At 45.3% G+C, this 23055-nt stretch overlaps 2 protein-coding genes across 4 annotated transcripts in view; both read right to left on the bottom strand.

Moving 5' to 3' along the window:
* The window catches only part of usp25 (ubiquitin specific peptidase 25), a 551935-nt gene that overhangs the window by 289544 nt on the left and 239336 nt on the right, over positions 1 to 23055 (bottom strand). The gene's annotated exons all lie outside the window — the stretch shown is intronic.
* The window catches only part of LOC140198804 (arsenite methyltransferase), a 70898-nt gene that overhangs the window by 10061 nt on the left and 37782 nt on the right, over positions 1 to 23055 (bottom strand). For all 3 annotated transcript variants that reach the window (XM_072259850.1, XM_072259849.1, XM_072259848.1), the window contains exons 3-6: positions 21259 to 21409; positions 17492 to 17628; positions 8558 to 8627; positions 2975 to 3056 (exon numbers count right to left, since the gene is read on the bottom strand). In XM_072259850.1, the coding sequence (XP_072115951.1) occupies positions 2975 to 3056; positions 8558 to 8627; positions 17492 to 17628; positions 21259 to 21409 (440 nt within the window). The remainder of the gene's footprint in view (positions 1 to 2974; positions 3057 to 8557; positions 8628 to 17491; positions 17629 to 21258; positions 21410 to 23055) is intronic.

The raw sequence follows: 23055 nt of genomic DNA on the forward strand, positions 1-23055 counted from the left end.
AGGGCACCTGTTAACATTAATCTCGTTTACTTGCATTGCGTTCATATTCTTAAGTGTCTTAACTAGTGAGTGTTTCTTCCTCCGTCATCTCCACAGTCAGTGTGTTGCAGACTCCAACAGAAAACATTCCCTTCACATTACTTCTACCCCCTCCTGTCTGTTATCCTTAACCTCCGTCCTCTTGTCTTAGACATCCCAACACGTGGAAAGATTTTTTACTATTCATTTTACCATTTCCCCTTGTAAATTATTTCATCATCACTATCATTATGTGCCATGTGACATGGGCGATCATGGTCTAATAGTTGTTCTTGGCAAATTTTTCTACAGAAGTGGTTGGCCATTGCCTTCTTCTGGGTAGTGTCTTTACAAGATGGGTGATCCAGGCCATTATCAATACTTTTCAGTGATTGTCTGCCTGGCTCAGTGGCCACATAACCCAGAGTTGTGATATGCACCAGCTGCTCATACGACCATCCACCATCTGCTCCCATGGTTTCATGCAACCCTAATCAGGGGGTGGGGGCTAAGAAGATGCTAGACCTTGCCCAGGGGTGACCTGCAGGCTAGCAGAGAGAAGGAGCACCTTAGCCCTCCTTTGGTAGAGACACATCTCCACCCCACCACTCACTAACTCATTTACACAGAGATACAGCATGGAACAGCAACCAACCTATTTAACCCTAGCCTAATCATGGACAATTTACATTGACCAATTAACCTACTAACCGGTAATTCTTTGGACTGTGGGAGGAAACTCAGGCAGTCACAGGAAAATGTGCAGAAACATCTTACACACGGTGTTGGAGTTGGACTCTGCACTCTGACGTCTCAAGCTGTAATAGTGACGCGCTGACCACTATGCCACTGTGGTGCCCGTAGGGCTGAAACGGCTTTGTTCCACTGAGCAGGGGTAGCACCAAAGTGAAAATGGAGAGGAAGCTACTGGCAGGATGAAGGAAGCCCAGAACACCGCCAAAGTGGAGGGTCTTCATTACTGCCCTAAACGCCAGCGTCGTAATAGGCGGTAAGCAAGTGAGTGTACGTAGGTGACCAAAACTCCAAATTAGGCCTCACCAATGTCTTATACACTTGACAAATAAACTTGAGTCTTGAACTATAACCACTCTTTTACAATAGACTTGGCTTTTCTTGTTTTAATTATATTTCCTTGTTAAAACTGTGCTCAATTTAAGTTTTTCTTGTGAATATTACGTGCCTGTAATGCCGAGTCTTTTGTTGCAGCTGTGCACATGTTTTTGTGCTTACAACTGCCCATTATGCGACTGGCATTTAGGGCAGCAACGAAGGTCCTCTATTTCTGACTGTCCTTGGCCAATTTCTCTATTGTGTCCCAGGTGCGGTTCAGGTTAGCTTCCTTCATTGGGTCAGTAGCTTCCTCTTGGTTTTCACTACTATCAGTCATGCAAGTCCCGGGTGGAGACTCTGGAATACCATCCAACTCCGATGTAGAAGGATACTTCGTTGCTGTTCCCATAACAATCTTGTTTTACCTGTCAGTGTTATTAGCCCTGAGCTGAGCCCCTGAACTTGGAGGACCAGTGGACCAATCTTAGTCTGGCCTCCAGCCAGCCTAGCTTTCCAGGCATTGAGACAAACAACAATCCTCCAAACCATGACAACGTTGTGGTCCACTTGGAGGACGTACTTATACAGATGTCAAGAAACTCGACTTCGACTTTTCAACTTTGACTTTGACCTCTATAAAACCAACCTCTCCTTATAACTATTACCTTACATCCCTGCCTTTATATTTGACACCAGAGCCAATGAAGGTAAGATTCCCATATGCATTCTCCACCACCTTAACGAACTGGCAGTAGAGCGGCCTACCCACCCTGGACAATCTTGCTTCTAGATCAATTTAGGGTGTGGCAGGGGTGGGGGGGGGAGGTTAAAGGAGAATTGTGAAGCGATTTTTTTTTAGAAAACAGAGATGATGTTAATAACCATGAACACTGTTACACCAGCAGTTAAGAGAAATCCAGATAAGTACTTGAATCGCCTGGGCACAGAGGCTACAGGTTAAGTCAGTTGGGTTCTCATTGCTTGGTTTGGAGATGGTGGGTCAAATGGCTATAAGACCTTCAAGATAAAGGAACAGAATTAGGCTATTTGGCCCATCTAACCTACGTCGCCATTCCGTCATGGCCGACTTATTCCCCCACTATAGGAAACAGCCTCCACACAGATACTTTATCTTTTAATATTCGAAAGCTTTTCAGTGAGATCTCCCCCTTATTTTTCCAGCGAGTACAGGCCTAGAGTCATCAAAAACTCCTTATACATTAATTCTTCCATTCTCATCAACCTCCTCTGGACCTTTTCCTACGTTTCTTAGATAAGGGGCCCAAAACTGCTCACAGTCTTCCAAGTTCAAGTTCAAGAGTGGTCTGGCATTACATCCTTTCTTTTATATTCTAGTCCTTTCGAAATGAGTGCTAGCATTGCATTTGCCTTCCTCACCACCGACTCAACCTGCAAGTTAACCTTTAAGGAATGGTCTATTTCTATGTCTCATGCCTTATTAGTTTGTGGTATCTGAAAGTTTCCCAGAGACTGTCTGGCTATCATCACTGGCAGAGATAAACATCACTGTGCACAGGCTATCTCCTGGTTATACTGAGTGTTTGGAGCTGACATGAGGGTGGGTCGTCCCATTGAGCATGCTCGCCATTCCATCATGGCTGATTTATTATCCTTCTCAATCCCATTCTCCTGCCTTCTCTCCATAATCTTTGACATCCTTACTCACCAAGAACCTGTCAAGATCCACTTTAAAGTTACCCAATGGCAATGAAATCCACAGATTCAACACTCTCTGGCTAAAGAAATTCCTCCTTATCCCTGTTCTAAAGGCACGTCCTGCTATGCTGAGGCTGTGCCCTCTGGACCTAGATACACTCTCTCACTAGCTCTGGTGGGCTGCACAATGCAGCCGGCTAATTGTTACCCCAGAGTACAACGTCCTTCTTCAGCTCTTCGTCCAGAGGCTCACTGGCGTACATGTCACTGAAGTACAGTTCTCCGCCTTCCTGCAACACACAAAAGATTCCCTGGGATTTATTTTTCACAACTGGCTTCTCCTTCTTTTCAATTACAATTGAAAAGTATGAGGAATGTAAAGGGTTTCAGGGTGGAGATACGTCTCTACTAGAGGAGGTGTAAGGCACTCCTTCCCTCCACTAGTCTACTTCTCCCTCGATCAGGGTCACGTGAAGCCATGGGAGCAGCTGGTGGATGGTCGTATGAGCAGCCGGTGCATATCGCAAGTCCTGGCTATGCCACTACTGATGCCAGGTAGACAATCTCTGAAGAGTATTGATAATGGACAGGGTCACCAGTCTCATAAAGACACTGCCCAAAAGAAGGCAAATGTAGAAAAATTTGCCAAGAACAACCATGGTAATGGATAGGCCACGACTGCACATAGTGAACGAACGAGGAGTGAAAGAACTATTTTTATAATATACTCAACTCTGTAATATCTGACGTTTTATTCACGGGATGTGGGCATTGCTGGAGTGAGCAGACATTTACTGCCAATCCTTGGCTGTCCCTGAGGGGTGTTAGCAATCTGTTGCCTCAACCTTTGCAGTCATTTCATATACTCATTCCTTGGAAATGTGGAGGAAACCAGAGCACCTGGAGGAAACTCACACAGTTGAAGGGACAACGTACAAACTCCTTACAGACAGTGGTGGAATTGAACCCAGATTATTGGCACTGTAATAATTTAATGCTAACTGCTAAGCTATTGTTCCACGCCTTATGCTATCCTACATATAAGCCTGATGGGCAAGTCCTATATCTTCCCATCAACAAACGATTACATTTGTTGCATACATTTGTTTGTAGCGTAGTGATTACCACAAAGTTTTACAGGACAGGTTGCACTTGAATCCGAGGGGGACCAATATCCTGGCAGGCAGGTTTGCTAAGGCTATTGGGGAGAGTTTCAACTAGAATCGCTGGGAGGTGGGATCCAAACTGAAGTCACGGAGGAAAGGGCGGTTGGCTCACAAATAGAGAAAGCTTGGAGACAGTGCGAGAGGAAAGATAGGGAGGTAATAGAGAAGGGATACGCTCAGGCCAATGGTCTGAGATGTGTCTATTTTAACGCAAGAAGCATCAGAACAAAGCGGGTGAGCTTAGAGAGTAGATCAGTACTTGGAGCTATGATGTTGTGGCCATTACAGAGACTTGGATGGCTCAGGGGCAGGAATGGTTACTTAGAGTGCCAAGCTTTAGATGTTTCAGAATGGACAGGGAGGGAGGCAAAAGAGGTGGGGGCATGACACTGCTGATCAGAGATAGTGTCACAGCAGCAGAAAAGGAGGAAATCATGGAGGGATTGACTACTGAGTCTCTGTGGGTAGAGATTAGAAACAGGAAGGGGTCAATAACTCTACTGGGTGTTTTTTATAGACCACCCAATAGTAACTGGGACATCGAGGAGCAGATAGGGAGACAGATTCTGGAAAGGTGTAATAATAGGGTTGTCATTGTGGGAGATTTAAATTTCCCAAATATTGACTGGCATCTCCCTAGAGCAAGGGGTTTAGATGGGGTGAGTTTGTTAGCTGTATTCAGGAAGGTTTCTTGACACAATATGTCGATAAGCCTACATGAGGAGAGGCTGTACTTGATCTGATATTGGGAAATGAACCTGGTCATGAGTCAGGTCTCTCAGTGGGAGAGCATTTTGGAGATAGTGATCACAATTCTATTTCCTTTACCATAGCATTGGAGAGAGATAGGAACAGACAAGTTAGCAAAGTGTTCAATTGGAGTAAGGGGAAATATGAGGCTATCAGGCAGAAACTTGAAAGTATAAATTGGGAACAGATGTTCTCAGGGAAATGTACGGCAGAAATGTGGCAAATGTTTAGGAGATATTTGCGTGGTGTTCTGCATAGGTATGTTCCAATGAGACAGGGAAAGGATGGTAGGGTACAGGAGCCATGGTGTACAAAGGCTGTTGTAAATCTAGTCAAGTAGAAAAGAAAAGCTTACGAAAGGTTCAAAAAACTAGGTAGTGATAGAGATATAGAAGATTATAAGGTCAGCAGGAAGGAGCTTACGAATGAAATTAGGAGAGCCAGAAGGGGCCATGAGAAGCCTTGGTGAGCAGGATTAAGGAAAACCCCAAGGCATTCTACAAGTGTGTGAAGAGCAAGAGGATAAGACATGAGAGAATAGGACCAATCAAGTGTGAAAGTGGAAAAGTGTGTATGGAACTGGAGGAGATAGCTGAGGTACAGAATGAATATTTTCCTTCAGTATTCACTATGGAACAGGATCTTGGTGATTGTAGGGATGACTTACAGCGGATTAAAAAGCTTGAGCATATAGATATTAAGAAAGAGGATGTGCTGGAACTTTTGGAAAGCATCAAGTTGGATAAGTCTCTGGGACCAGACGAGATGTATACCAGGCTACTGTGGGAGGTGAGGAAGGAGATTGCTAAGCGACTGGCAATGATCTTTGCATCATCAATGGGGACAGGGAATATTCCAGAAGATTGGAGGGTTGCAGATGTTGTTCCCTTATTCAAGAAAGGGAGTAGAGATAGCCCAGAAAATTATAGACCAATGAGTCTTACTTCAGTGGGTTAAGTTGATAGAGAAGATCCTGAGGGGCAGGATTTATGAACATTTGGAGTGGCATAATATGATTAGAAATAGTCAGCATGGCTTTGTCAAAGTCAGGTTGTGCCTTATGAGCCTGATTGGATTTTTAGAGGACGTGATTAAACATGTTGATGAAGGTAGAGCAGTAGATGAAGTGTATATGGATTTCAGCAAGGCATTTGATAAGGTACCCCATGCAAGGCTTATTGAGAAAGTAAGGAGGTATGGGATCCAAGGGGATATTGCTTTGTGGATCCAGAACTGGCTTGCCCACAGAGGCAAGGAGTTGTTGTAGATGGGTCATATTCTGCATGGAGATCAGTGACCAGTGGTGTTCCTCAGGGATCTGTTCTGGGACCCCTTCTCTTCGTGTTTTTATAAATGACCTGGATGAGGAAGTGGAGGGATGAGTTAGTAAATTTGCTGATGACACAAAGGGGGGGTGTTGTGGATAGTGTGAATGGGTGTCAGAGGTTACAGCTGGAAATCGATAGGATGCAAAACTGGGCTGAGAAGTGGCAGATGGAGTTCAACCCAGATAAGTGCGAAGTGGTTCATTTTGGTAGGTCAAATATGATGGCAGGATATAGTATTAATGGTAAGACTCCTGGCAGTGTGGAGGATCAGAGGGATCCTGGGGTCCGAGTTCATAGGACACCCAAAGCTGCTGCGCAGGTTGATTGTGTCGTTAAGAAGGCATATGGTGTATTGGCCTTCATCAATCGTGGAGTTGAGTTTAAGAGCTGAGAGGTAATGTTGCAGCTATATAGGACCCTGGTCAGACCCCACTTGGAGTACTGTGCTCAGTTCTGGTCACCTCACTGCAGGAAGCTTATCGAAACTATAGAAAGGGTGCAGAGGAGATTTACAAGGATGTTGCCTGGATTGGGGAGCATGCCTTATGAGAATAGGTTGAGTGAACTTGATCTTTTCTCCTTGGAGCAACGGAGGATGAGAGGTGACCTGATAGAGGTGTATAAGTTGATGAGAGGCACTGATCATGTAGATAGTCAGAGGCTTTTTACGCAGGGCTGAAATGGCTAGCACGAGAGGGCACAGTTTTAGGGTGCTTGGAAGTAGGTACAGAGGAGATGTCAGGGATAGGTTTTTTTATGCAGAGAGTGGTGAATGCGTGGAATGGGCTGCCAACGATGGTGGTGGAGGTGGATACAATAGGGTCTTTTAAGAGACTCCTGGATAGGTACACGAAGTTTAGAAAAATAGAGGGCTATGGGTAACCTTAGGTGATTTCTAAAGTAAGTACATGTTCGGCACAGCATTGTGGGCTGAAGGCTGTAGTTTTTCTGAGTTTCTATGTTTTCACAGGCTATCCAGGTTCAATGATCGCCCCTACCTGTAAGGAGTTAGTAAATTCTCCCCGTGTATGTGTGGGTTTCCTCCCACAGTCCAATGACATACTGGTTGATAGGTTAATTAGTCATTGTAAATTGTCCCGTAATTACGCAAGGATTATATCGCGGGTTTATTGGGCTGTGTGACTTAAAGGGTTGGAAGGGCCTGTTCCACACCGTATCTCGATAAGTAAATAAACAAACATGGAATACAGCCCTAATCTATATTCTAACCTCACAACTTAACACGCAGATAACAATCCCCATGGTGCCATTTCAATTCATCCTATCACAGACATTCCCCTTGTTCTACACACCACACTCTCACCTTCCCTCCTCCTAAAACCTACGTACATCTCTCTCTCTCTCTTTCTCTTCCCAGTTCTGGTGAAGAGTCACAGACTAGCATTGATAATTATTTCTCTTCCTACAGATGCTGCCTTATCGGCTGAAATTTTCTACTACATTTTGTTTTTTTATCTCAGATTTCCAGCATTTACATGCTTATTTTTTATTTTCACCCTCCTTTGCGAGCCTAGTCAAATTAAGTATCGTTTTGGACAGGGTGAGTTGAAAAGTAGGTATCATGCCCACCAGACTCAAACTATTCACGCCCATCTGGGACCACCTAAACCAGGTCGGGATGTAAACCCCTCAATCTCATTGGTCCAGTACAGTACTTGATGCATAGTGTGTTCAATCACAGCGGTTTCTACAGGGTCAAGTAAAGGTGCTATTGTCCCTTATAATCATATTTTTTATAATTGCAAAACCTTGTTGGACACTGAGAACTTAAAGTACTGTAGGTCTACCCTATCAGGAAAGTTGTTCACAATCAAGAGAAAATCTGAAGATGCTGGAAATCCAAGCAACCCACACCAAATGCTGGAGGAACTCAGCAGGCCAGGCAGCATCTATGGAAAAGAGTACAGCGGAGAAACTGAAAGATCTGGACTTGGTGCGGATGATGCTGCTGCCTCTGTCAGAGCGGCGACAGAGGAGTCGGTGTGTGAAGGAGTGTGCAGTCTAACAGCGAGCGATCGTCTTAGTTGCTTTTCTTGTGATCACAAGACCCTACTGGACATTGTTAATGTGGAAAGCTGCAGGTCGGATTCAGTGATTTATTAGCGAACAGCAGGGGCCTGGGCTGGCGTGAGGACTGGGCCTCAAGATGCAGTGTTGCCGTGGACAGAGAATCGGAATCGGTGCACACTCCCCCAGAAGCGGTGTGGCGCGGCGTCCAAGTTACAGTCGGCGCTGCGTCCCAGTGTTCGCTCAGCAGAAGACAAGCTGCATTGTGTTCAACTGCAGATTCCTCCAACATCCATGGACTCAGGGTCTTGGATGATTTTTTTTGTGTGTGACTGTATTTTATTGCTATCTTATGTATGCCTTGTGCTCAGTGTGACTGTTGGTATTGTGTTTTGCACCTTGGCCCCAGAGTAATGCTGCTTCATTTGGCTGTGTTCATGGGTGTTCATGTATGGTAGAATAACAATTAAACTTGAACTTGAGAAAAAAAGACTCTAATATTATTAAAATTAAACTGACCTTAAGGATACGGTAAGCTTCCTCTAAGACTGCCTTTTTGTCTGGGCACAAGCAGATGACGCAGTTTGAGCTGAAGGGAAATGTGAACAATCTTATTAGATGGTTAAAGCTTGTACGGATAGAAACAGACCATACACTGAATCCATCAACACTAATCAGAGTCAGATTGGGATTTATTACCTCCTCTCTCATATCCATTCAGGGCCCCAAACAGTCCTTCCAGGTGAGACAACACTTCACCTGCAAATCTGCTGGGGTCGTCTATTGTGTCCAGTGCTCCTGATGTGGCCTCCTCTCCTTTGGTGAGACCCATCATAAATTGGGGGACCACTTTATAGAGCACTTCTGTTCCATCTGCCAAAAGCCAAACTACCCGGTAGCCAAATATCTTAATTTCCATTCCCAGAGGCGCAACGCCTTATATTCCATCAGGTTAGCCTCCAACATGATGGCATGAATATTGATTTCTACTCTTGGTAAAATTTTTCCCTCCCCCTCCCCTCTTCTTCTATAACCCGGCTCTGGCCTCTTACCTCTTCTCACCTGCCTATCACCTCCTCCTAGGTCCCTTGCTCCCTTTTCCAAAGGTCCACTCTCCTCTCCCGTTAGATTCCTTCTTCTCCAGCCATTTTCCTTTCCCACCTGCCTGGCTTCACCGATCACCATCCAGCTGTCTTCCTTCCCCTCCCCCACCTTTTATTCTGTCTTCTTCCCCCTTCCTTTCCAGTCCTGATGAAAGACCTCAGCCTAAAGCATCAACTGTTTATTCATTTCCATAGATGCTGCCTGACCTGCTGTGTTTCACTGGCATTTTGCGTGTGTTGCTACAGATACATTTCACACGTGTACAGGTGACCCCGCTTTTCAAACGTTCGCTTTACGAAACCTCACTGTTACGAAAGACCTACATTAGTTCCCTGTTTTCGCTAACAGAAGGTGTTTTCACTGTTACGAAAAAAGGCAGCATGCGAAAAAAAGCAGCGCGCGCCCCGAGCAGCCGCTCTCCCCCAGATTTGGAATGGCATTCTCGCCGGCATTGCTTAAACACGTGCCTGATAGCATCCGTTTTCAAGATGATTTCTAAGGTATCGGAAAAGCCTAAAAGAGCTCGTAAGTGTGTTACACTTAGCTAGACATAATTAAGCGTTTCGATCGTGGTGAACGAAGTAAGGACAAAGTGAGTTTGGCTTGTGGAAGTTGACGAAGATGATGTTGAAGAGGTTTTGGCATTCCATGACCAAGAACTGCTAGATGAAGAGCTGATGCAATTGGAAGAGGATCGGATAACAATTGAAACCGAATACAGTAGCGAACGGGCCGAAAGTGAAGTCGTCCAGGAACTGAACGTGAAGCAATTTCATGACATTTTCGCTGCAATGATAAAGTACGACTTTAATTCTGAAAGGGTACATTGGTTTAGGGCATATTTGCAGGATGGTTTGAGTGCTTACAAAGAACTGTATGACAGAAAAATGCGCGAGGCTAAGCAGTCAAGCATACTGTCATTTTTCAAGCCTTCCACATCAGCCACAGCAGACGACAAACCTCGACCTTCAACATCGAAGCAGGCAGATATAGAAGAAGAGGACCTGCCTGCCCTGATGGAAACAGACGACACCCCAGTGTTCCACCACCTCAACCCCCGGGCCCTGGACAGATACCGATCCGCGAAGAATGCAGCGGTTGCCGGGACGCACCCAGCACACCTTTAAGAAAAAAAGCTGAAATAAACAAGCTAATTAATTAGGTGCCGCCCGGCACGTAAATGTCGGCCCAGATCAGAGGCGATTGCTGATTGCATCGCCTCTGATCTGGGCCGACATTTACGTGTCAGGTGGCACCTAATTAATTAGCTTGTTTATTTTGGCTTTTTTCTTAAAGATGTGTTGGGTGCGTTCCGGCTACCGTTGTATCCCTGCATGCTTCGCGGATCGGTATCAGATCGCTGCCCGGAGGGTGGGGGCCACTGCATCACCCCAACCTCTGACGACTCAACCTAACACACCATCATCAGTGTGCTCTGCGCTGTCCCAATTCTGGTAAGTGATACCACACTGTACATACATTATTTCTACTTTATATCGGCTGTGTATTTTTATGCGTTATTTGGTATGATCTGGCAACTTCATAGCTTAAAGGTTACTGGAGAGAGTCTTTCCGCCGAGAGCGCTTGCGTGAGATTTTCACTACGGAGAACAGTGCCGGCAATGATTGTGGAACAGTATTTCTACTTTATATAGGCTGTGTATTTATCATATCATTCCTGCTTTTACTATATGTTACTGTTATTTTAGGTTTTATGTGTTATTTGGCATGATTTGGTAGGTTATTTTTGGGTCTGCAAACGCTCACAAATTTTTCCCATATAAATTAATGGTAATTGCTTCTTCGCTTTACGACATTCCAGCTTACGAACCGTTTCATAGGAATGCTCTACCTTCGGATGGCGGGGGAAACCTGTACATGGAAACACAGAGTGAAATGCATTGTTTATGTTAACAACTAGCACATCCTGAGGAAGGTGCTGGGGCAGCCTGCAAGTGTCACCACATATCCCAGTGCCAATAAAGTATGCCCATAATTCATGGCAGAACAACACAGAACACAAAAAGCAACAAAACAATAAGAGCAAAGCAAGCACCATTCCTCCCTCCCACCCACAAATACACAGACAGTCCTCCAACTCCAGATAATAGACTTCAACTTCCAGACCTCCGATCAATGTTCATCTGTAATCTTCAGTATCATCCCCCAGACTATCCGATAGCTCCAGGCTTAAACTCTGCGTGGTTCCTAATCGCACCAACTCATCACCATCCCACTCCCTAATCCCTAACTCATCATCATCCCTCTCCTAAAACCCAATTCATCACCATCCTCCTCCCTGATCTGCAACTCATCATCATCCCTCTCCCTAAACCACAATTCATCATCATCCCTCTCCTAACACCCCACTCATCATCCCTCTCCCTAAACCCCAACTCATCATCATCCCTCTCCTAAAACTCAACTCATCATCATCCCTCTCCTAACACCCCACTCATCATCCCTCTCCCTAAACCCCAACTCATCATCATCCCTCTCCCTAAACCCCAACTCATCATCATCCCTCTCCTAAAACTCAACTCATCATCATCCCTCTCCTAACACCCCACTCATCATCCCTCTCCCTAAACCCCAACTCATCATCATCCCTCTCCCTAAACCCCAACTCATCATCATCCCTCTCCCTAAACCTCACCTCATCATCATCCCTCTCCCCAAACCCCAACTCATCATCATCCCTCTCCCCAAACCCCAACTCATCATCATCCCTCTCCTAAAACTCAACTCATCATCATCCCTCTCCTCAAACCCAAATCATCATCATCCCTCTTCCTAAACCCCAACTCATCATCATCCCTATCCCCAAACCCCAACTCATCATCATCCCTCTCCATAAACCCCAACTCGTCCACATTTCTTTCCCTGCACCCTATCTCAAGTCTGGACTGATCCACGTCACTTCCATCTAACCTCTAATTTGACTCCTTAAACCCCTCCCATTCTACTGTCATTAATTCTCCTCAGATTCAACCATTCACCCAGTTTACATAGTCTCACTATGCATCATGTACACGACAGTAAACTTACTGCAGCCAGTTAAAGAGTTTCCTCCAAGAGGACCATATCCCTTTTTGTGGTTTGGATGTTTGTGTACCTCAATGACTCAGAGAGCTACGTGGACTGGAGTCAGGGTTTTATGTTTTGTCTCTTGATAGACTCACTTATAGAAAACAGGTCAAAAGGCAGAGGCCAGACTAAGAGTGGTCTGTTGGTCCTCCAGGTTTGAGGTTTCAACTCAGGGCTAACGCCCTGAATGGTTAAACAAAATTGTTACAGGACCAGCAATGAACAATCCCACATCTGAGTGTGACGGTATTCCTGAATCTCCACCTGGGACTTGCATGACCGACCATACTGAAAATTGAGAGAAAGCTACTGACATGATGAAAGGAAGCCCTGAACACTTCTAGAGACTAAGGACCTTCATTGCTGCCCTAAACCCCAGCAGCATAATGGGCAGTATGTAAGAGGTTAGCTTTATAAAGATCAGAAGTATTTGTCACATGTACATCGAAACATACAGTGAAATGTATCATTTGCATCAATGACCAACACAGTCTCAAGATGTGTTGGGGCCAGGTCTTGAGTACCACCATGCTTCCAGCGCAACATCGCATGCCCACAATTTACTAACCCTAACCCTGTGTCTTTGTGGGCGGAAACCAGGGTACCCAGAGGAAACCACACAGTCATGGAGGGAATGTACTCCTTAAAGACAATGGCAGGAATTGAACCCATTTCTCTGGTGCTGTAAGCTGTTACATCAGCTGCTACACTACCGTGCTGCCTGCTCCAAACCAACCAACACAGTCAGTAGGATGGGGAAGGAAACTGAAGCATAATCACAAGAGATTCTGTAGATGCTGGAAAGCCAGAGTAACACACACAAAATGCTGGAGGAACTCAGCAGGTCAGGCAGCACCTATGGCAGAGAATACGCAATGTTTCAGGCCAAGATCCTTCGTCAGGACTGGAAAGGAAGGAGGATGAAGCCAGAATAAGAAGCTGGAGGAAGGGAAAGGAGTACAAGCTGGCAGCTGACAGGTGAAGCCAGCTGGGGGGGCCGGGGGCAAGAGGGAAAGTATGAAGTGAGAAGCTGGGAGGAAATGGTAAAGGGCTGAATAAGAAAGTGCCTGATAGGAGAGGAGAGTGGACCAAGGGAGAAAGGGATCCCGAAGGAAGTAAGGAGAAAGAAAGGTTAGGACAGGAGACAAAATACTGAGTTGAAAAACAGAGAATTGGGAGGGGTGGGGGGGAACCCATACAGTCACTGGGAGAAAGTGCAAACTCCATATAGGCTGAACCCAAGCATTGAATCTGGATCTCTGATTCTGCAAAGGCAGCTGTTCTATGAGTTGTGACTCTGTGCCATCCCAATGAAGTGGATGTACTTTGGAAAGTCATTCAATCTTCAAGGCCAAGAACAGACACGTCGCAGATCACCTGCAGTACCAGTCGCATGCAGTGATGCATTATGAGAGGAAGGGGCATCAGGTTAGGCCAAATGGCATTGTTCCGAAGGGGATGCAGTATTAGAGAGACCTGGGTGTACATCTGCATAAATTGCCAATGGTGGAAGAACTTGCTGAGAGAGTGTCAATAAACCTTTGACTCAGAGTCATAGTGCTCAGAAACAGTCCCTTCAGCCCAATTGGTCCATGCTGACCAAGAGTCCCACTAAAGCCAGTCCCAATTGCCCACATCATAGAGCCATAGAGCACCGGAACATAGTAACAGGCCTTTCAGCCCATCTAGACCATGCTGAACAGTGATTCTGCCTAGTCCCATCACTCTGCACCTGGACCGTAGCCCTCCATATCCTCCCCATCCATGTATCAATCCAAACTTCAAAAAAGTTTCAAAGTACATTCATTATCAAAGTATGTAAGCAGCATACATCCCCAAGTTTCATCTTCCCCACAGACAACCGAGAAACAAGAAAAACCATGGGATACGTTCAAAGCAAAAAAAGCAGCAATCCTCCCCCACGCCATCCACATACAAAAAAAAACAAACTGCATGAATGACAACAAAAATGAGCAAAAAAAAAGAATACAAGATACAAAATCAAAAGGCATATTTCACTTCAGCTCAGTGTTCTTTATCTGCAGGCCGCCCCTTTCAAAATCGCCCAAACAAAGGACAAAGAAAAAGGAGCGACAAGAAAAACCAGAAACATATCAAAACGTACTTCCGTCCTCAATCACCAGACCGCATTAATTAAACCCTGCTCCTTCTCTTAAATGTTGCAATTGAACCTGCCTCCATCATCTCTGCTGGCAGTCCGTCCCACCCCTCTTAATGAAGATGTTCCCCCTCAGGTTCCCATTAAATATTTCACCTATGACTTCTAGTTCTAGCCTCATTCACCTCAGTGGAAAAAGCCTGCTTGCATTTACTCTATCTAGGCCCCTCATAATTTTGTAAACCTCTAACAAATCTCCCTTCATTTTCCTATGCTCCAGAAGATAAAGGCCTAACCTATTCAATCCTTCCTTGTAACTCAGATCCTCAAGTCCTGGCGACATGAACAATCAGCTGCCAGTTTTCATCTCAATGGTAATGCATTAGGTCTGATATATCATTATAGACGAGTCTCATCCCTCGCTGATCTCCCGTCCCACCTCATCCTCTCTCAATTTCCTCTCGAGATCTCATCCTCTGCCAGCTCCCCAGTTCACACCCTCCTCCCTTCCCAACCCTGCCATTGTTACCAATTGTTCCTCCACCAGAACTACCCCATCTCTTTCTATACTAACCCGACTCGTGCTCCCTTGGTTCCAGGTTAACAATGAATCGATTTTAATATCCTCATCCTTGCTTTGTTTCTATCTGTGTAAATAACTGAGATCGTCATGGTGTTCCGACGCTTCTATTTTATACACAAAGACACCACGGTAACAGGCCTTTCCAGCCCAACAAGCCCACACCGCCTAATTACACCCATGTGACCGATTAATCTACAACCCTGTACGTCTTTGGAAAGTGGGAGGAAACTGGAGAACGTGAAAACTTTACAGACAGCGACAGAATTGAACCCAGGTTGTTGGCACGATGAGAGAGTTACACTAACCTCTACTCTACTGTGCCACCAGGGTATTCCTATGGTCCACAGCAGTTTCTCGTTGGTTCTTATTGCTAGACATTGAGTCATGTGGCACAGAAACAAGGGTTTCATCCCAACAGCCCATCACCCTCTCCTCCAGTGAACCCATCTTACCCATAGGGTCCAGCGAATCCTGTGAGGGTGGCGAAAGGGTGCAGAACGTTCTGCGCAACTGCCCTCTCTCACCTGATTCAGCTGACATTGACCTGCTAATCATCAACCAAACAACACTAGAGTGGCTGGCTGTCTGCTGTGACAAGCTGTGACGATGAACCCATAGGGACAATGTCATCATCATTGCTATGTGCCTTGTCGTGTGACGGAGGTAATCATAGTCTTTGACTGTGATTGTTCTTGGCAATTTTTTCTTACTGAAGTCATTTGTCATTGCCTTCTGCTGGGCATGGGTGGCGGGGTGGAGATACATCTCTACCAAAGGATGTGTAAGGTGCTCCTTCCCTCCGCAAGCCTGTGGGTCACCCTTGGGCAAGGCGTAAACACCTGCTTCGCACCTGCCCACCCCCTCCCGGCCCCCCGCGATCATGGTCAGGTGGAGCCATGGGAGGTGGTGGATGGTCGTATGAGCAGCTGGCACATGTCACAAGTTCTGATTATGTGACCACAGATGCCAGGCAGACAATCTTGGAAGAGTATTTATAATGGCTGGGGTCACCCATCTTGTAAAGAAACTGCCCAAAAGTAGAAAATTGTAATGTTTAAGAGAAGTTAGGACAACTACATGGGTGAAAGGGGTAGGGAGGCTACAGTCTGGGTGCACATAGGTGGGATGAGGCAGAAGACTGGGCCAGCATGGATGAGATGGGCCAAATGGCTAGTTTCCATGAACATGCAAACTCCACACAGATAGCGCTGGAGGTGTCAGACAGCAACTCTACTTGCTGAGGCACTGTGCTACCCAAGAGTGCCAACTGCGATTCGAGCTGTAGTTAACAGAGGTCTAGATTGTGGTGGGTGTTTATGCCCCTCTCGGTGGAATGCAGTCCTGTTTATCTCCTAATGCAGAGACTAGAACTTAAATATCAACAATTCCTTCCCCCCTCCCCACCCCGCCCGGGATACACACACAGATATGTATGTGTATGTGTATGTGTGTGTGTGTGTGTGTGTGTGTGTGTGTGTGTGTGTCTATATATGGAGTGAGAGAGAGAAAGAGAGATAGATAGATAGATAGATATGCACATAGACATTGCTCAATCCATTGAGTTTCTCCAGCATGCTATGTTGAACCCAGGAATATGTGCCAACACTTGTGGGCTGCCCTCAACACATCTTTGGGTTTTGCTGGTATTAGTGTAGTAGTTAGTGTGTGAGCATGTGGCCAAGTGGTTAAGGCATTGGACTAGCTACCTTGAAGGTCGTGAGTTCGAGCCCCAGCCAAGGGAACATGTTGTGTCCTTAAGCAAGGCACTTAATCACACATTGCTCTGCACGACACTGGTGCCAAGCTGTATGGGTCCTAATGCCCTTCCCTTGGACAACACTGGAGAGGGGAGACTTGCAGCATGGGCAACTGCTGGTCTTCCATACAACCTTGCCCAGGCCTGCACCCTGGAGAGTGAAGACTTTCCAGGCGCAGATTCATGGTCTCACAAGACTAATGGATGCCTTTAGTAGTTAGTGCCACACTGTTACTGCCTGGGGCATTCTAGAGTTCAATTCTGGTGCCCTTCTGTATGGAATCTCTGCATGTCATTGCCATGGACATGTTTTTCCCCGGGTATTCCAGTTTCCTCCCACAGTCCAAAAATAGGTTAATTAATTGTTATACTTGTCCCATGATTAGGTTAGGGTTAATCGGGTGGTGGGGTTGCTGGGACGGCATGGTTCGGAGAGCTGCAAGGGCCTACTCTGCGCTGTTTGCTAAATACGTAAACACATGTCACCGTATCAACACACGCATAATGCAGGAGGAACCCAGCAGGCCAGGCAGCATCTATGGAAATGAATAAACAGTCAACATTTCAGGCCAAAGCCCTTCATCAGAACATCTTAGATGTACATGTGATAAATGAACGGATCTGAATCTGATCGTTGACTCTGATCAGGGTCTCGGTGCATGCAAAGAAAATGGATAATTGAAAATACTGGGTAATCCACCAATGGTCCATGAAACCACTATAACACATCAGTCATTATATTCAGGGAAGGGATTAAGCAGCTCCGTTAAAGAATGTAATTGACTGGTTCTAAACAGCACTTACACTAACAAGTCAAAGCTGTTGTACGGAATACCAGCTTCTCCCAGCTTTTCAATATATCCCTGGACAAATTCAGTGTTTGCTTCCTTGTATCCAAACTTCTCCTGATGATACGTAACATACCTGCGTGCGAGTTGGATCTGAAACAAAACCAGATGTGGAAAATAAAGGGAGTTAGATACAGAGTGAAACTCCCTCTACACTGTCCCATCACACACTCCCAGGACAGGGACAGTTAGATACAGAGTGAAACTCCCTCTACACTGTCCCATCACACACTCCCAGGGCAGGGACAGTTAGATACAGAGTGAAGCTCCCTCTACACTGTTTCATCACACACTCCCAGGGCAGGGACAGTTAGATACAGAGTGAAACTCTCTCTACACTGTCCCATCACACACTCCCAGGACAGGGACAGTTAGATACAGAGTGAAACTCCCTCTACACTGTCCCATCACACACTCCCAGGACAGGGGCAGTTAGATACAGAGTGGAACTCCCTCTACACTGTCCCATCACACACTCCCAGGGCAGGGACAGTTAGATACAGAGTGAAGCTCCCTCTACACTGTCCCATCACACACTCCCAGGGCAGGGACAGTTAGATACAGAGTGAAGCTCCCTCTACACTGTCTCAGCAGACACTCCCAGGGCAGGGACAGGGACAGTTAGATACAGAGTGAAGCTCCCTCTACACTGTCCCACCACACACCCCTAGGGCAGGGACAGTTAGATACAGATTAAATCCCCATCTGCAAGAACTTTAGGCCCATCTGCACTGATCCCATTTGCTTGCAGCAGAATCATTTACTTATGTTCTTTAAGTGCCTTAAGGTTGTCATAGCTGGAGGTGAGGTTGTAGGGGGAGTGGGGGTAAGCTCCCACTACATATTAAATGCTTCTAATGGCATGCGTCTGAAATAGCCTCTGTCAACCAAGTCCAGCTCTTGGCCTTCATCTGTGGCTTAGCTACTAAGCCTGGCGGAACCATTTTGACTGACAGGAGAAGGCACAAAGGTGGGTAACTGGCTCCTTAAAACTAGTTGCTTTTACTCAAGGTACATAGGTCTCATCAGCCATTGTTGGCAGCTAATGTAGGAGAAGGAAAACTCTGATCTCAGACCTTCGCTGCCTTGTGGCTATGTCCACTCAAGGGGAAGGCTTCAGGAGTCAACCTTGAGGAAAAATCCAGAGATAGAATCCTTCAGGCAGTCCTACATTGAGTTCAACGCTGACTGGCATCTCCTGTGATGCCACTAGTGTCAAACTGTATCGCTCTCTGCCATTCATTTAGATTTATCAGCTGTGTGTAGAGGCAGAGCCTGCTGCATGGGCAACAGCTTGCTCTCCATATCGTACTGCCCTGACTTGCGTATCACCGAGACATCCGGATGCAACATCTATAGTCGACCTCAACCAACAAAGGGCCTCATCTACGACCAAATTCTTCTATGCCTTATCTATTCAAGAGTTTAACTATATGCCTGTATTGTATCTTGGTTGGTGTGGATGAGTACTATAATTCCATTATTCTTCGGTGGTTATGAGGTGACATAGAAACTCAACTTCGTTTTTGCTTCACTGTTGAGGTTCAAAGTTCAAAGTAAATGTTATTATCAAAGTATATATATGTCATCATATACAACCCTGAGATTCATCTTCTTGTGGGCATACTCAGCAGATCTATAACAGGGTCAATGAAAGATCAACCGGAGTGCAGAAGACAATAAATTGCGTAAATGCAAATATAAATGTAATGCCCTGGGAAAGATTTCACTGCTGACATAATGGTCTGTAGAAGCAGTGTTTGGATTATGGTTGGAGATAATGAGTGCTTTGGAAGGTGAGCTGGGTCCTTTGTCTGGCAGAAGATGCTGGAGAGAACTGGTTGTAGGATTTGACGCAGTGGGGACCGTGATTCAATGGAGCAAGGTGCCACAGTTGACTGAGGATCAATGAATATTACTTTGGAAGAGTTGAGCACCACGTTGTGCACATTTAATTATAATGGGCCCTTTTTGTGTTTTCTTTCTTTTCTTTACTAACCCTTTAGTTGAGATTCATAAATATAATTTCTTTGATTGTATGCAGTGTGCTGTCTGTTATTTCTTGGCACTGAGTTGTAACAGGGTGGCAAATGACACAGCACCCACACAAACCGGGGTTAGGGTGGGAGAGTCGTCTCAGTCTCACGGGTTTGGCAGGACTGGAATGTGTCTTCCCGAGACTTACACAGCCAAGAAACCAGTGGGGTTTCATAAATAAGTAGCAATAATGAGAACATGAGATAATGAGATAAAGAGTCCTTGAAAGTGAGATCATTGGTTGTGGGAACATTTCAGTGATGCTGCAAGTGAAGTTGAGTGTCATTATCACTTCTTGTTCAAGAGCCTAATGGTTGAGGGGTAGTAACTGTCCTCATGGTCGAGGGGTAGTAACTGTTCTTGAACCTGGCGGTGCTCCTCCTGAGGCTATTGTACCTTCTACCTGATGGCAGCAGCGAGAAAAGAGCATGACCTGGGTGGTGAGGATCTCGGGATCCCTGATGAAGGATGCTGCTTTCCTGCGACAGTGTCTCTTATCCGTGTGCTCAAGGGGTGGGAGGGCTTTACCTGTGCCGAATCCACTAATTTTAAATCTGTGTGCGTGCATTGAAAATAAGTTTAGGTTCAGCTGTGATGCTGTCCAGAGTTGAATAGGTCACAGAAGGGTGAATGGAGATTGAATCACTAGCTGCCATGCTTTGGCCCTCTCACTCAAATGTTCAAACATTCAAAGTGTATTTATGATTAAAGCATGCGTGCATCCCATACTCTACCGTGTTTCATTTTCTTGCAGGCATTCACAGTAGAGCGAAATACAATAGAATTAATGAAAAATACAAAGATTAACAAGCAGCCAAAGTGCAAGACAAGCTCTGCAAATAAACAAATAAATAAATAATACCAAGATCGTGTGATGTAGAGTCCTTGAAAGTGAACCTATAGCAGGGATTCTCAATTATTTTTATAGCTTGGCCCAATACCATTGACAATAGACCCCAGGTTGGAAACCCCTGTTATAGGCTGTGGAATCAATTCAGTGTTGGTGTGAGTGAAATTAGCCACACTGGTTCAGGAGCTTGATAGCTGAAGGGTAATAACTGTTCCTGAACCTGGTGGTGGGGGTCTTGAGGCTCCTGTACTTTACCTATCCATATCACCTTTGTATCCTTCTTGATACATTCCCCTTTTATTCCCATATCATTATCCCACCCTTCATCTAATAGTTCTTCCTGATCTACCCGATACATCATCAGAGAACTCCAATATTTTGGAGATCCATGATTGTCCTTTTATGAATCCATATTGATTCTGTTCAGTTTTATTATAGTTAGGATTGAATGGAAAATATGGGCAGCAAATAAAATCAAAGGACAAACCAGGGAATAAAACCAAAGAAATATTCCTCCAGGTTCCCTGATGGGCATTAAATGCAGCTTGAACAATCAATCTAAACTCAGCCATGGATGTTCTCAGGCCTGACTGTGAAAGGAGAAGGGTTGGGCATGGAATGAGCAACCCCATCCCTTAAAAACCCAGGGGTACAGAAACGCCAACAGAAGCTCCAAAGACCTCATCCCTGGGAGAGGAAGGAGCTTTGGAAGATGGGCTAAAGCTGGAGATAACACGACAGGTTGGTCTAGGACAGAGGACTGCAGCGAGCTGCTGTCAGTGGCCTATGCCCCAGTAGGGCTCAAGTAATAAAGAACAATCCACCTATTGACTTACTTGTTCGTCAGTCATGTCCACTCCTGTCACACGGCCACGGGGTCCCACTAACTTGCTCAGGATGAAACAGTCACGGCCACTCCCACTGCCCAGATCCAACACGTGACATCCTTCTAAGCTCTCTGGCACCACAAGACCACATCCAAAGTATCTGGAAAATGAGCAAGGAGTTGGCAGTTTCAGATATGGCATACTGGCAACAAAGAAAATTCTAGAATCAGGTTTATTATCACTGACATGTGTCGTGAAATTTGTAATTTTGTGACAGCAGTACATTGCAATATATAAAAAGTTATTATAAATCATAATAAGAAATATATATATATATATATAAAATAAATAAGTAGTGCAAAAAGTGAGGTAGTGCTCATAGGTTCATTGTCCATTCAGAAACCTGATGGCAGCAGCAAGAAGAGCATATGGCCTGGCTGGTGAGGCTCTGTGATGATGGATGATGCCTTCCTACGACAACGCTCCATGTAGATGTGTTCAATTGTAGGAAGGGCTTTACCCATGGTGGACTAGGCTTTATCCACTACTTTCTGTAGGATTTTTCATTTTGGGGCACTGGTGTTTCCATACCAGGCTGTGACGCAGCCAGTCAACATACTCTCTACCACACATCTGTAAAGGTTAATCAGAGTTATATATGTCATGCTGAATTTTCGCAAACTCCTGAGGAAGTACCAGCACTGCTATGCTTTCTTTATAATTGCACTTAGTGCTGGGCCCAGGACAGATCCTCTAAAATGAATTTAAAGTTGCTGACTCCCTCCACCTCTGGTACCCAGATGAGGGCTGGCTTATGGACCTCTGGTTTCCTAATCCTGAAGTCAATAATCAGCTCCCAGGTCTTGTTTACATTGAGTAAGAAGTTTTTCTGGCTTCTGCCTCCTTCCCCTCCGGTCCTGATGAAGGGTCACGGCACGAAACACCAGCTGTTTATTCCTCTCCATAGCTGCAGACTGACCCACTGAGTTCCTCCAGCATTTTGTGTGTGTTGCTCTGGATTTTCCAACATTCTGCAGAATCTCTCTCTTAATCAGACCACCGTCTCCTAGACTAGAACCTTTAACCACACCAACATCTCCCCAACTGGCTTTAATAACCAGACTGATCCCAATACCTGGATTGCAATCCACCGGCTTCTTGCACTAACCAATTATCTCATAGACTTGCTCCATTAACTTGTCCACTAGAACATATCCATAAGACCATAAAGCATAGGCACAGAATTAGGCCATTCAGCTTCTCATGTCTGCTTTGTCATTGGATCATGGCTGATTTATTTTCCCCTCTCAACCCCATTCCCCTGCCTTTTTTTCATAACCTTTGAACCCTTACTAGTCAGGAACCTTTCAACCTCAACTTTAAGTATATCCAACAATTCGGTCTACACAGCTATAGATTCACCGCTTGAGAAATTCCTCCTAATTTCTGTTCTAAAGGGGCATTTAGACGGTTTTCACCCAGCTGAGGGTGAAAACCAACTCTCATAAGACCATAATACCATTAGACATAGGAGCAGAATTAGGCCATTTGGCCTATCGAGTCTGCTCCACCATTTGATCAAAGCTGATTTATTTTCCCCTGTCAACCCCATTCTTCTGCCTTCTCCCCATAACTATCTAGCAGAAAAAAAAAGCTGGGCATCCAGGAGATGGTGTTCACTCTCAACAGAAACACAATACCACTACGGTCTGTAACCTCATGGCCCGATATATTCCTCACTCTCAAAGCAGGGGATTAGTCCTGGTGTAGTGTGGAAGGACATGTAAGGAGCACAACCACTGAAGC

This window comes from Mobula birostris, chromosome 6 (genome assembly GCF_030028105.1).
Source record: "Mobula birostris isolate sMobBir1 chromosome 6, sMobBir1.hap1, whole genome shotgun sequence".
Classification (NCBI taxonomy): Eukaryota; Metazoa; Chordata; class Chondrichthyes; order Myliobatiformes; family Myliobatidae; genus Mobula; species Mobula birostris.